The sequence below is a fragment of the Perissodus microlepis genome, chromosome 3, assembly GCF_051167445.1.
Source record: "Perissodus microlepis isolate ML-2025 ecotype Zambia chromosome 3, ASM5116744v1, whole genome shotgun sequence".
Lineage (NCBI taxonomy): Eukaryota > Metazoa > Chordata > Actinopteri > Cichliformes > Cichlidae > Perissodus > Perissodus microlepis.
In genome coordinates, this window is record NC_140463.1 from 49,964,067 (window position 1) to 49,979,037 (window position 14,971).

Genomic DNA, 14,971 nt, shown 5'->3' on the forward strand with positions numbered 1-14,971 from the left:
CAGTGAACTGTTGGCACACAAATATTGGTTTTACAACAAAGATTTTTACTTTCAACTTATCAAGCACAGATTATATTTATTATACTGTATTTTACCTGAATTTAAAAGACACTGGTGTTATAGAATTTGTATTTATGTCACAGCATTTACATACTGGTGCCACCACAATTAGCAAGCCCAAAATCAATAAATAAATGAGTAAAGGTTGGCCTAATTAGTTAGTGGCATACAGAATCCCTGGTTTGCATCCAAATGTATATTTATCATTTAGATCTTTATATTCGTGTGATGTACAAGAGAGAATTACATGACAAAATTTTGATTGTTTTTTGCATTCTGTGTACATTTGTCAGGTGGGCGATGACTGGTACTTGGAGGGTTGTGAACAAAAGTGTATGTGTCACAGTGGAGGTCTGCTACAGTGTCATAACACCAGCTGTAACCCAACTACTGAGAGCTGCCAACTACAAGATGGAGAATATGAATGCCACCCTCTGGGTATGTTAATCACACAGCTTCACATAGAAATAGCTGCATGAATGCATGGATGTGGATTATAGTGTCAAGTGCTTTATCCGACTGGTCCTAGAAATGCAGTAAATAAATGCAGTCATTTTAGCAACAGGCGCTCCAAACCTCCACTGTCTCAACTGATGTTGTTAGTTTGGACTGAGTTTGTTAAGACTGCATAATAACTTCCTACCTTTTTTGTTCCTGAAAGAGTATCTGCACATTTTCCAGTAATCCTTTTTCTTTCTATCCAGACCTGTGTCCTCCTAACGCAGAGTATATAGAGTGCGGTCCAGCTTGCATTCCTACATGTATGGAACCCTCTACCAACTGTTCTGGCTCCTGCATCACTGGGTGTTTCTGCAAACCAGGCTTTGTCTTCAAAGGACGGCACTGCGTGCCACTGGACAAGTGTGGTTGTTTAGATGACAACAATAACTATTATGAGGTCAGATGTCCTAGTTAGTACTGTGTACAGTGTACATTTAAAGACATACAGTATACTTTCTCAGTACTGATTGTTTTCATTTTATCCAGCCTGGTGAGATAGTATTTGGAGATGGCTGCACAAAGCTGTGTCGCTGTGTAGGGAACTACACTTTGGAATGTGTTGATAACTCCTGTGACCCCACTGAAGAGTGTCGAGAGGTTAATGGTGTTGCAGGCTGTTATCCTAAAGGTAATAATGTTTGTTGACTTTATTGTTGTTGACTTGATTTAATGCAGTGTAATAAATTACATCTGCACAAGGAGCACCTTGTGTTGTGCTTTACAGTCAGTCGGTATAACTTGATAGTTGACAGTGTGGAAATTACAATTTTTTCATATATTATTCCTTTAGGTACATCCACATGCATAGCATCTGGCGATCCACACTACACCAGCTTTGACAAACGCAAATATGACTTCATGGGCAACTGCAGCTATCTGATGTCTAGTCCATGCAATGACACAACTGTGCCCTACTTTGAGGTCCATACTGACAATGAAAACCGGTATAACAGGCCGACCATCTCCTATGTGAATGCCGTACATGTATACGCACAGATGATAAAGATCTCCATTCTCAAAGGTGGCACTGTGCAGGTAAGACATGAGAAGAAGAAACGGACGTTTTGCATGTGAAAACCAATCACGCTTTCACGTTATCAGGCACTACTGCATTACAAACAAACATCATTCTGTGGTACAAATCACTGCACATGCTCAGGAACACTTCTGAAAACCACTGCAATTGACCATGGAAAGAAACTTGCACTTACACTTAGCACTTAGTTCCTCCTACGCCAAGCGACGCATCGGGCAGCTAACAATCTCCATCGATGTCGGTCAGGGGCGAATGTTTCAGCTTCGTCCCAGGCGATGTCGACTGTTTTCAGATCATCCATAAACGTTCGACGCCATGTGATATTTGGTCGGCCTTGCTTTCGCTGGTTCTGCCGAAGGCTTCTTCCTGTTAAAAGACGCCTCTGTTACCAAAGGGCTTGGTCAATGGGGTCATATGATTGTTGTTTTTTTTCTCTGTATGTATTATTGTAGGATCTACCTTACAATATAAAGCACCTTGAGGTGACTGTTTTTGTGATTTGGGGCTATATAAAAAACATTGAATTTAAATGAATTGAATTGGAGACGTTGGAGGACACCGGCAGCCTTCCCTACTCTGGAGTTGACATCTTGATCAGAGATCCCGTCATTCGAGATGATGCTGCCCAGATATGTGAAATTTTCCAACTTTTCAGCACGTTATTGGTTGATTATGACGGGAACATGGCCAGTTGTGTAGCCAACTCGGAGTACCTTGGTTTTCTTGGCGCTGATTCGTAATCCGACTTTCCTCACCTGCAGTCCATTCTTGGAGGTCTTCCGTAGTCGAGCCCAGTAGGGGCCCAGAAGCCAATTCAAAAGAATGAGGCAAAGCACTTTCCCGGGTACCGACAGCAGCGTGATGCCCCGGCAGTTGTTACAGTCACCCAAATCGCCTTTCGGGAAGTTTGGTGATAACACTTTTTGCCCATTCATAGGGTACACGCGATGTTGTCCAGCAGGCGTTTAGGGGTTTTCTAAGGGCGCCATCCAATCATCTGTCTGGACGCAGAACCGGGAGTTGGAGCAGAGATCACAAAAGGCGTCTACAAACTGCTGGGGGACTCCATATTGACGTGGGATAGCCCATAGAGTCGACCGGTGGATGTTGTCAAAAGCTTCCTTGAAGTCGTTGAAATTACCCATTCATAGGGTACACGCGATGTTGACCAGCAGGCGTTTAGGGGACTTCTAAGGGCGGCATCCAACTGGGCTTCGTCATGCTTCAGCATTGTGGGGAGGAACTCATCCAGGCCAGCAGCCTTTCCAGTCTTGAGGAGTCAGATCGCTGTCTTGACTTCGGCGTCGCTGATTTTTCCGATATCGACAGGAAGAAGATCCATGGAGGGTGCAAGTTCTTCAGCCTCGAACAAGTGGAGTTGCTCCGGCTGGTTTAAAGTATCGCAGAACTGTTTGGCTCAACGTTGGTCTTGCTCAGCTTCAGTGAGGAGGACTCGTCCATTTTGTCTCGGATTGGGACCAAGCGGCCACCGCAAGCCCCTGTTAGATCTCGAACAATGCGATTTAAGATTCGGGTATCGTTCTGGTCTACTGTTTTCTTGGGCATCCATGCCTTTGGCTTCGATCCACTCTCGCTTGTCATGCCGGCAGCTGCGTTTGACATGTCGGCCAAGAGCTGAGTTGTTCAGACATCATTGGCATGATAAAGGAACGTTTCTTTTCAGTTACAGATAGTAATGTTGTGACATGGGTAATTCAAAAATGAAAATGTTGGCTAATAATTGACCAGATTTGATGTACTGTGCCTATTTTCCCATACAGGTTAATAGGACCAATGTCAATCTGCCACTGTCCCCGGCCCCTGGTATTTCTGTGTTCAAATCAGGAAAACACTACACTGTCTCCATGAACTTTGGTGTGACGGTTCGATATGATGGAAACGCCTTCATGGACATCAAAGTGATCAAAGAGTGAGTGAAGACCAAATTCATGGTTTCCTTATAAAATGGTGTTTTAATCAAAAATTCACCAGTTCAGAAATGTACACCCATACTGATACAACTAAAAATACTGTAAACAGTAATAAGGTGATAAAGGCAGAAATTAATGGCACAGCTAGGATACTTTATTTAAGCAATTTAGCAGGGGCAACACAAACAGCTCACTCAAAATTTCAAGATGAGATGTAGTTCTGACTAAGTTGCTTGTCTTTCTTGCATAAGACTCTAACGCAATCATTTTCTGTAATCTGCAGCTATCAGAACAAGCTTTGTGGCCTGTGTGGCAACTATGATGGAGAAACTAAAGATGACTTCCGCAAACCAGATGGAAGCTTAGCTGAAAATGCCAATGACTTTGGACACAGTTGGAACATGAATCCAGAGTGAGTATTGCAGAGATGCAAGTGTAAAGAAACTTTTACCATTGACAAAAGACAAATGTTCTTAAGATGATGGTCTGTCTTGACAGATGTAATGAGAAACCCAACACTACCATCCCTGGGTGCAATGAAGAAGAACAGGAACTGTATGAAAGTTCTGGATATTGTGGCATTCTGCTGGACAAAAATGGACCTTTTGCTGTGTGCCATCCCAAAGTCAACCCCAATGTATGTTCATGTAGAGGATAGTGCACATATAATAAACAAATGTGGAACAGGTCCTTATTCTGAGCTTGTTGTATTTGTGTATGTGTGTGTGCATTCAGGGTGAAAATGTGATATTAGTAATAGTGGAATAATTTGAATATGTGGTTTTAGATGGTCACACAATATAAAGCATTGTAACAAAGTGATTGTTTGCTCTCAGAACTACTTCAGGGACTGTGTCTTTGACTTGTGTGAGCTGGATGGTGCCAAGCCCATTTTGTGTGAAGCCATTGAAGCCTATGTCAATGAATGCCAAGATCGTGGGGTAAACCTTGGACCATGGAGGAATGAAACCTTCTGCCGTGAGTATTGGAAGGACAAATGATTTAATTTAGTAGTAAAATATCTTTAGGTATATCATTAGGTAAAAATCAGCTTGGCTGAGTAGTTGGGAGAAAATAACACAAAGAAGTTTATGTCAGTTTTGACTTGTGGAAGAGTACTTCATACGGGCTTCCTACTCACTAAAGTTAACTGAGGGAGTGCTGCTTTAGCATACCTAGTTGGGCAGACAACATATGCCAAGAGGCTGCAGGAGACTGGGTTACCACCAAACTCAAACAATCTAGTTACAAGGAAAACAACACAGCTGGAAGTGCCAAAGACATATCTCTTTTCTTGTGAAAAGCTGTCATTTTATATTTTAACCAGCACATACTTTTGTTTCCTATCACTAACTTCAACCTCTTGTGGTCTGCTTAGCACTGAGCTGTCCCCCAAACAGCCACTACGAACCTTGTGCAGATCCTTGTCAGGAAACATGCTTTGGAAAACCCCCCTCCTGCTCTGGTCCCTGCTCTGAGTCCTGTGTGTGTGATCCCAGCTATGTCCTGAGTGCTGGCAAGTGCGTTAAGGAGAACATGTGTGGCTGCAACCACACGAACGGCCAGTATTATGAGGTATAGTGAAGTGGGTCTGATAGGCCGGCAGTGAATCATTTGGTCCTTTGTATTTCAAGTCAGGTCACTTGCAGTCTCTTTATGTCCTCTCTAAAACAACATTTTCATACATACATGCATAAAATGATCTACAAAGAATCATCTGTGCCTGCTATGCTTAATTGTCAATTTTGTTGTCTGTTTGTCAGCCTGGAGAGGAGTTTTTTGAGGAAGACTGCAAGCGAAAATGTTGGTGTGGTGCAGCTGGAATTACCTGTGAAGCCTCTGAATGCCCCCCAATGCATGAATGTAAACTTCAGGATGGAGAGCTGGGCTGCTATCCTACGAGTATGTTTGTAATGTTCACACCTAAAAAAAACACAGCAAAGCTGTAGCCATTATATTCTAAGTCGGTTTCCAGATCTCATGGGTTGGAGTGCCAACCTGAAAAGTTTTGCAACTGTGTTTGACGTGATGCTGTAGACTTTGTCAAAGTTCTCAAACTAGCATTTTCTATCCCTGCTCTAATATACATAATTAGACTGAGTAATGGAAGATAGAGAAGCACAACCCAGAGGTGTCTTTTACTTTCAATAACAGTGAAATATTTATGTGTGTGTTGCTGTTATGTTTCTTTTGCTCTCTTCTGTACAGTTTGTCTATAACAACACTTGTTACATGCATTTCTTTATAATACAAAATCACAGAGTTGCAGAAAAATTTTGTCTAGTCAGGAAATGATATATTCTTTGCATCTATTTAATGCCAGTACAAGTCCAAAGCAGCAGTGAACTGCACTGTTATTAGGTAATTGTTCTACAGTGGCTTCATCTGTGTTTCAGTCTGATGTTCCTGATGTTTTTCCCTCTCTCAGGCTTTCAGGATTGTGTAGTTTCTGGGGATCCACACTATAACACCTTTGACAAGAAGTACTACAGCTTCATGGGAACCTGTACTTACACACTGGCCAGAACCTGTAGGAACAGCACAGGTACACACTATTTTGAGACATTTATTCATTAAGATGTTTGGGTTTCATTGCACCTGTTCTAGTCTTGCCACACCACACGCACAAATTAAAGTTTAAATGAGCTAAATTTACTCATTTATTATTTTCATCGCAAAGCATGACAGATGTTGTTTTCATTCACGTTTGCTGCAAAAAGAAGACACTGAATGTCAGTGGTGGTTTGTATGTTAATGCCAATATCTGCCAATGTTCACCTTTAATATAAACACACAATATTCCTGATTGTCGTGGTCTTCCCTGTGCAGGCCCTTGGTTCTCTGTGGAGGCAAAGAATGAAGAGAGAGGAGTTGCAGGAGTGTCATACCTGAGGAAGCTATATGTGACAGTGGATGGAATTACTGTGACCCTGATGAAGAGCAGTAGAACACTGGTCAGTATATGAATTACTATCTCTTGTATTTCCCATCTTTAAGTAAAATGTGTGCCAATAGACATCCCACACACTAGTTGTATCATCACCATGGATGTATTATGTCTACACATAACTGACATTTTAGCAAAGAACTCAAATTATATCTTTAGTTACTTTGTTGCTAACAGCATGTAAAAAAAACAAAACAGATTTTTCCCATTTTGTCAGTTGAATCTATGCCAAAGATAACACAGTGTGATAGGCATAAAGCAATATCTTTCTTGCTTGTTAAAACTATACAAAGTCTGTTTTTGCCTGATATACTGCACATTGCACACTCTTTGTACTTTTATACTCCCTGACCTGTCCACCAATTAGACGTTTACACAGTCTATTTAACATCTTTATATTCTTATATTCTTAACATCTTTTTCTTCATCACTGAATCAGGTGAACGGAGTACGGGTGGCTCTGCCCCACTCCCCCTCTCCTCTCATGTCTATTAGTCTTGCTGGTCAGTTCATCACGCTTCAAACATCCTTTGGCCTGAGGGTGCGTTGGGATGGAAACCATTATGCCCAGATCTCAGTTCCCAGGTTAGTATAAATATTGGTTTGAACTATTTTGATATTGTAGAACTTCTTTTTATTTGCTTCACACATTCATACAATACACCTGACCACTGTCTCCATTGCTCCATCATTCTTTTTTTGATGACCACTTTCCTCCGATGCAACCATAACCTAACGATCTGAAGAAACTCTGATAGATAACGATCTAAACTGCTGAACAACACCAGTTGTTTTATGTATGTTGTGAAAATTTAAAAAAAACATAGCAGTCCATTTGTGTGCATATTGTTAACATATGCAACTTTTAATATATACTAACGATGTCCTGGTTTATTGTATATGGGATTTTTGCATTCTCTTCATTTGTTTCTAGAAATACAATAAAAGGCCAAGCAACACCTTATTATACATTGCAAATATTCTTAAGCTTGTCTTATTTTAATCCTACATATCCTGCCTTGACTTTGTCCTACCAGCTCCTACTATGACCAAATGTGTGGCCTTTGTGGTGACTATGATGGGAACCCAGACAATGACTTCACTAAACCAGATGGCACTGTGGCAGGAAATAGTAATGACTTTGGGAACAGCTGGCAGACCAAAGACGATGAAGATGACTCGTGAGTTCGAACATATCTATCTTTCTGTCTTTTGGATTTCTTCTGGTTATGTCTTTTGTTACCTTACTGTCGGACTCTTTCTGACAAACTGAAGAGGATGTAACTGTGTTTTGTATTTGTATTGACCAGATGTACCCCAGGAACAAAGCCTGATCCAGACTGTGACCCCAACTTGGAAGCTGAAGTTGTAAAACCAGAGAAATGTGGTAAAATTACAGACCCTACTGGACCCTTCCGGTAAGAATTCACAACCCCTCCACTTTTGGTTATCGACTTGGTTAAACTGATGGGATTCCTGGGATTTTACAACGTTTTTTTCCTGACCTTATAAAATCATGAAATAGATTGCAGCATGCCTGCTAATCACCCAACTGACCTGTAAAATATGAATAAATCTTTTCAATACTATTACTGTAATGCTGTAATGAACCCTTCTGGCACTGGGATGCCAGTTTTGTTCTTTGTCCCTCATTCTCAAACGCAGCAGCAAGTTTTTACCAATGACTTCCCATTTTATCTCCATCTATCGTTGCAAAAAACCTGGGATACCAGGTTCTTTCTATATCCCTCCTTTGCAAATGCCACGGTGAGCTTTTGGCACCAGGATTCCAAGTTATTATTCCTCATTTGCAAATGCATCAACAAGGTTTTCTACCAAGGAGATTCCAGTTTCCCTTCCCATCTGTCCCTCCCTCGCAAAATGCAGCAGCATGCTTCTTGGCACTAGGATGTCAGGCTTTCTTTCTCTATCCCTCCTTCACAAATGTAGGAGCAAGCTTTTAGAACCGGGTTGCCAGTTTCTCTTCCCTCCCTCCCTTTTTCACAAAAATGCAGCAGCATGTTTTTTGGCACTGGAATGCTAGGTTCTCTTTCTTTCTCTATCCCTCCTTCACAAATGCAGGAGCAAGCTTTTAGCACCGGGTTGCCAGTTCCTCTTCCCTCCCTCCCTTTTTCACAAAAATGCAGCAGCATGTTTTTTGGCACTGGAATGCCAGGTTCACTTTCTCTGTCCCTCCTTTGCAAATGTACCAGCAAGCTTTTGGGCCCGGGATTCTGGGTTTCTTTCTCTGTTCCTCCTTTACAAATGCAGCAGCAGGCTTTTAGCACTGGGATGCCATGTTCTCTTTCTCTTTTCCTCCTTTACAAATCCAGCAGCATGCTTTTTGCAATGGTATTCCAGGTTCTATTTCTCTGTCCGTCTTTTTCAAATTCGCCAGCATACATCTGGCACCGGGATGCCAGGTTCTTTTCCTTCATTCGCAGTAGCAAGCTTTTCTTCCCTCTATCTCTCCTGAGCAAAATGCAGCAGTGTGCTTTTTGGCACCTGGAAGCCAGTTTCTCTTCCCTCTTTCCCCAATAACTTGGATGCCAGGGTCCATGCATCTATCTATCTTTCACAAAATGTAACAAAGAACATTCCTGACACCGTATTGCCAGTCTTTGTCTCCATATCGATCATTTTCAAACACAGCAGTAAAAGCTTTTACGAGCCGTCAAGCCATTGCCTGATGTCTTAAAATACAAACATGCATCCATCCAGCCTCCACACCAGTCGAGCCACGTTGCCACTCGATCAGGGGTTCTCCTCATTCATCTATTAAGGTCTTTCGTTGTCTGAAATTTGCTTTGATGTCTTCTCCCACCATTCCTTCGGAATTTTCCGAACTCAACCACTCCACTCTCTGGAATCCTTGACCATCTTCTCTCTGCGCTTCTCTTTTGTCCTGCTTTCCTTCTTCCACCTCAACCGGTAGCGGAAGATGGCTGTCCTTCCATGGGAATGGTTTTGCCAGAGGTTTCTTCCCGTTAAAAGGAGTTTTTCCTTCCCACTGTCGCCAAAGTGCTTGCTCATAGGGAGTCATATGATTGTTGGGTTTTCTCTGTAGGCATTATTGTAGGGTCTACCTTACATATAAAGTGCCTTGAGGCGATTGTTGTTGTGATTTGGGGCTGTATAAATAAATTGAATTGAAAAATTGAATTATTACTGCAGAGGTCTTTCACCTTCACAATGCACAGTTATTGCTGCTTCTAGGGGATGCCTTCTTTGGGGATCTGCCAGGCCCGGGAGGTGCCAGTCCCCTCTGCAGCCTTCCCTAAAGCTCAGTTCAATTCATGTTTAAGCCATTCACCTTTTTCTAATAGAAACACTGTAAAATGTAAAATGAGGATGTGGGCTCAGCTAGTGAATTAGAGATAAAGTATCCAAACACTTCCCTTCCTGTTCTTATCTATATATAATCCCCCAGTACTACTAGCTGCTTGTTCTTCCATTCATTCCCAACCCTCCCTCCCCTTTTTCAATTTCAATTCTTTCACTGTTTCACTTCTCATTAGTACATGGGGATCTGCCAGCCCAGGAGCTGCCGCAGTCCCCGGCGAGGCCTTCCCCAACCTCAGTTCAATTCATGTTTAAGCCATTCACCTTTATTCACTGGCCCCAGCTAGTGAATTGTTGCTAAACTTATGCAACAGTTGTTGACTGTTTCACCACCAAATGTAGCTTGTTTGTTTGTTTGAACTCAGATTTTCAGTATATATGAGCCTCTGCCTTTTCCTACCTAAGCTAAGTGAGTGTTTTTCTCTGTTACAGGGAGTGCATCAGTGTAGTTAATCCTACTTCATTCTTCCAAAGCTGTGTGTATGACATGTGTCAGTTCAACGGCCAGCAGCATGTGTTGTGTGACCAGCTCCAGGCCTACACTGACGCATGTCATAGTGCTGGAGCCAAAGTCTACCAATGGAGAACTCCAGACTTCTGCCGTAAGTTTGAATCTGAGATATACCAAATATATCTAAATGATATATGATAGTTTAATAATAATATCAGCTGTTCTTTGTGAACATCATAAAGTATATATAAAACATAGTCACAGTGACATCACCCATTGGCTTGATAAGCCCCATTCTGAAGCATAAATGAATAAAGCCTTGAATAATACCTTTTCATGTTGGAAACATGAGCCTTCAGCATTTTCCCTTTTAAATGGGGTGCATGCCATAGCTTCTCCATTTGGAAGTTGTATCCACCTGTAAATATAACTAAGATATATTACATCCTGCTCACCAACATTATAATTGAACTTATAATCATATTTATAATTGTATAGGGAGGAGAGTTCAAGATACAGTGCACAATGCTGAAACCAATGTAAAATATTCAATGCAGTTAATATTGTCCTTGCTTTCATTTATGACACTGAGTTAAATCAATATGAGATACGTAGATGCCCTGTCTTTGAATCATCCTACTCCCCCCTCCCTTCTCTGTTGACATTTGTCCACCATTGTTCCCTCTCATTATTGTTCATCCCTGTGTTTGTCCACACAGCTCTGACCTGTCCTCCCAATAGCTCCTACTCCCTTTGTGTGAGTTCATGTCCTGAGACATGTCTTGGTGTGGTGGGACCACCTGGCTGTAAGGAAGTGTGTGTGGAGGGTTGTGAGTGTAACCCTGGCTTCATTCTCAGTGATGACAAATGTGTGGAACTGAGAGACTGTGGTTGTGTGGACCCTAGTGGAACCTATCACTCTGTAAGTGCAAACAGCCTCCAAACAATTAAAACCATATTCCATTTACCTTTAAAATGTGCTAAGCTCATGCTAACATCATTTTCAGTTCTCTTTATAACTTCAACAGGAGAGACGCCAAAAGACACAAAGACCCTATAGTACAAAAGAAATTAAAACTCAGCTAAATTAAGGGTGCATAGACTGCAGTGAACTGTTGGCACACAAATATTGGTTTTACAACAAAGACTTTTACTTTCAACTTATCAAGCACAGATTATATTTATTATACAGTATTTTACCTGACTTTAAAAGACACTGGTGTTATAGAATTTGTATTTATGTCAGAGCATTTATATATTGGCGCCACCACAATTAGCAAGCCCAAAATCAATAAATAAATGAGTGTAGGTTGGCCTAATTAGTTAGTGGCATACAGAATCCCTGGTTTGCATCCAAATGTATATTTATCATTTAGATCTTTATATTCGTGTGATGTACAAGAGAGAATTACGTGACAAAATTTATGATTATTTTTTGCATTCTGTGTACATTTGTCAGGTGGGCGATGACTGGTACTTGGAGGGTTGTGAACAAAAGTGTATGTGTCACAGTGGAGGTCTGCTACAGTGTCATAACACAAGCTGTAACCCAACTACTGAGAGCTGCCAACTACAAGATGGAGAATATGAATGCCACCCTATTGGTATATTAATCACACAGCTTCACATACATCTAAAGATTATTATTTCATTTAACACATCTGACATCTCAGTGCATTATCCATCTTACATAGTTCCACTGAAATCTGCATTTGTTTTGCTCATCATGGTAAATGATAAAGTAACTCCCTGCCTTCTTTGTTCAGGAAATGGTATCTGCTCAGTTTCTGGTGATCCTCACTACATAACCTTTGATAAACGTACTCACCATTACATGGGTTCATGCTCCTACACCTTGACCAAACCCTGCAATGTCTCCTCTGGCTTGCCACATTTCACGGTCCATACCCAGAATGAGCACAGAGGAAGTAACAAGAAGGTTTCCTATGTGAGGGCTGTGGTGATCAATGTGAATGGTATCACTGTCATCCTTGGCAAGGGACACACGGTCCAGGTAGGCAGAGGGTTCTTCCAGTCACTCATACAATAAACAGTATCTCTGTTTGCTATCTTAGTGCTTTTACCCATTTTATTTACTACCAACTGAATAATTTTTAGGCCAATATGTGCAGCCTAGGCCTATTGGAACAAGAACCACTTGTAAGATTTTCTTTAAATCTCTTCATAATCAGATTTGAGATTTTTATAATCTGCAGCAGTCAAAATAAAACACAATTTTTAAAAAATTAAGCTAGTTCTCCACCAAATTTAATGCAACAGAAGGCAAGTATAACAAAGCTATATTTATAGCAGCCTCTTTACTGAATGTGTTTTCCTAACATGTGTTTAAATAACAGATTCAGCCTCGTCTCACTAGAAGGTGGAAACTGTCCCCTGCTGCATTTCTATATAAAGATGGTTGATTTAAAGGAAAAGTCTACTGTAGAGGAACAAAGAACAAGTACACATAATAAGCTGTGTTTTTCTGGCAATAATATTGTGATCTCTGGCTGTTGTCAGGTCAATGGCACTGCGGTTGTTCCACCTGTTACCTCCATCAGGGGAGTTAAGATCTACTTGAGTGGAAAGTTTGTTGTCTTAGAAACATCTTTTAATCTGAGGGTGCGTTTTGATGGAAACCATCATGCTGATGTCACTTTGCCAACTTCCTACAATGGCCTACTCTGTGGGATGTGTGGTAAGAGCCAGTGCAATTATTTGCTGTTGTTCCTTACTAAATGAATAAAACACAGGATTTGACTAATTAAAATAGAGTGATTTTGAATATCTGTTGTCCCCACAGGAAATTTCAATGGGAACCCTAACGATGACAACTTGAAACCAGATAACGCACCAGCTGCTAACACCAATGAGCTAGGAGACAGCTGGCAGGTTGCTGACTCAGATCCCGAGTGAGTCACATTACAGAAAACAGAATATAAGACCTTTAATTTTATCTATTTGTAGATTTTCATTTCTTCATCATTATGTCGATACAAGAATTGTTGATCCCACTTTATTCCTAAGTTCCTTTTATTTCATTGTCATTCAGCTTTGACTGCTACGTCTGCATTAAATATCGCTATTAAACTTTTCAAGTTCTTCTCAGAAATTGTCCTATACATGTCACCAGTCTCCTGCTAATCTTAGCCTTAGAATTACCAAACACAAACATGTTGACTCCATTGCAATGAATTCTCCCATTTCCTCTCAGCTGTACTGATGGTACAGAAGAAGAAGATTGTGATGTAAAGGTGGAGGAAGAGGCCACGAAGCCTACCAGCTGTGGCATGATCACTGATCCCAACGGTATGAAAAACACATATGTGTGTGCATGCTCTCTCTCTCTCTCTCTCTCTCTCACTAAGATACACACATACACACACACGCACACATAAAAGAATGTTATCATGACAACTAATAGTCTAATATCATCTACCCATCTATTTATCTATCTACCCATCTATCTATCTACCCATCTATCTATGTATGGTCCTGGGGGCAGTAGTTTAAGGAGACAAGCCCAGACTTTCCTCATCCTAGTCAGCTCTTCTGACATTAATAAGTTATATTTCCAGCGATCTCTCACTCCAACAAGTCCTGGAACTGACCCGCCTCCTTCAATCACAGAATACCTTAACTCAAATGTGTCCAGATGGCATCCTAGTCAATGCCCGAACCACCTAATTGGCTCCTTTGAATGTGGAGGAGCTGCCACTCTACTCCAACCTCTTCACCCTATCTTGGAGCCCAGCCACCCTTCGAAGGAAGCTCATTTCCGCCGCTTATGTACATGACCTCATTTTTTTCGGTCGCTAAAAAAATGAGGTCGCCCAGAGCTCTGAACCGTAGCTCAGGGAAGGATCATAGATTACCCAGATGCTATCCCAATCCGTCTGTCAAATCTGACATGCCACTCTTCCCTTACTCAATTCAATTCAATTTTATTTGTACAGCCACAAATCACAATAACAGTTGCCTCAAGGCACTTTATATTGAAAGGTAGACCCTACAATAATACATATGCACAAGATCCCAAGACCCCTGAACTCGTCCCTGACCTGGAGTGAGTGCTCCACCTTTTTCTGGCTGAGAACCGTGGTCTTGGACTTGAAGGTTCTCGCTTCACACTCAGCTGCGAAACGTTCCAGTGGAAGCTGGAGCTCACCATGTGATGAACGACAAAATCTGCAAAAGGCAAAGATGGAATCCTGATGCCACCAAATGGAGCCTTCGCTACTTGGCTGTGCCGAGATATTCTTCACATAAAAACTATGAACAGAATCAGTGAGAAAGGTCGCCCCTGGCAGCCTACCACTGATTTTCCCAGGGAGGGTGGGAAATGTGATCCCTTATAGTTGGTGCACAGACTTTGCTTCCATTACAGAAGACCTGACTGTAGGATTGAGGATTGTTTGCCATTTTAATGGACTCACCAAACTCCTCCTTTTTCATCTACTGCCTTTCACTCCATTTGGCCCGCAGGTACCTGTTGGATGCCTGTAAATATTAAATAGACTGATTCTTATATGATGCTTTGTATTGTCACAAGCACGTGACTAGAACACACAAACTCCTCCACTGAAACAATATGCTGGTTTACAGAGTGTACTTAATCTTATTAAGCACTGACATTTGATGACTTCAGCACCCTTGTAGACAAAACATGGCGCTCAGCACAAGCCAGGAACTGTGGAAGTGAT

The 14,971-nt window shown here is 41.4% G+C and overlaps 1 protein-coding gene across 1 annotated transcript in view; it reads left to right on the forward strand.

The window, feature by feature from the left end:
- Positions 1–14,971, forward strand: part of zanl (zonadhesin, like) — an 82,247-nt gene that overhangs the window by 55,624 nt on the left and 11,652 nt on the right. The window contains exons 78-99 of the mRNA XM_084922896.1: positions 354–498; positions 765–958; positions 1,048–1,189; positions 1,352–1,596; positions 3,379–3,527; positions 3,812–3,940; positions 4,027–4,165; positions 4,365–4,506; positions 4,907–5,103; positions 5,292–5,430; positions 5,957–6,073; positions 6,358–6,482; positions 6,915–7,060; positions 7,513–7,656; positions 7,786–7,893; positions 10,250–10,419; positions 10,988–11,190; positions 11,728–11,872; positions 12,035–12,282; positions 12,789–12,966; positions 13,072–13,180; positions 13,483–13,577. Coding sequence (XP_084779022.1) covers positions 354–498; positions 765–958; positions 1,048–1,189; positions 1,352–1,596; positions 3,379–3,527; positions 3,812–3,940; positions 4,027–4,165; positions 4,365–4,506; positions 4,907–5,103; positions 5,292–5,430; positions 5,957–6,073; positions 6,358–6,482; positions 6,915–7,060; positions 7,513–7,656; positions 7,786–7,893; positions 10,250–10,419; positions 10,988–11,190; positions 11,728–11,872; positions 12,035–12,282; positions 12,789–12,966; positions 13,072–13,180; positions 13,483–13,577 — 3,409 coding nt within the window. The remainder of the gene's footprint in view (positions 1–353; positions 499–764; positions 959–1,047; positions 1,190–1,351; positions 1,597–3,378; positions 3,528–3,811; positions 3,941–4,026; positions 4,166–4,364; positions 4,507–4,906; positions 5,104–5,291; positions 5,431–5,956; positions 6,074–6,357; positions 6,483–6,914; positions 7,061–7,512; positions 7,657–7,785; positions 7,894–10,249; positions 10,420–10,987; positions 11,191–11,727; positions 11,873–12,034; positions 12,283–12,788; positions 12,967–13,071; positions 13,181–13,482; positions 13,578–14,971) is intronic.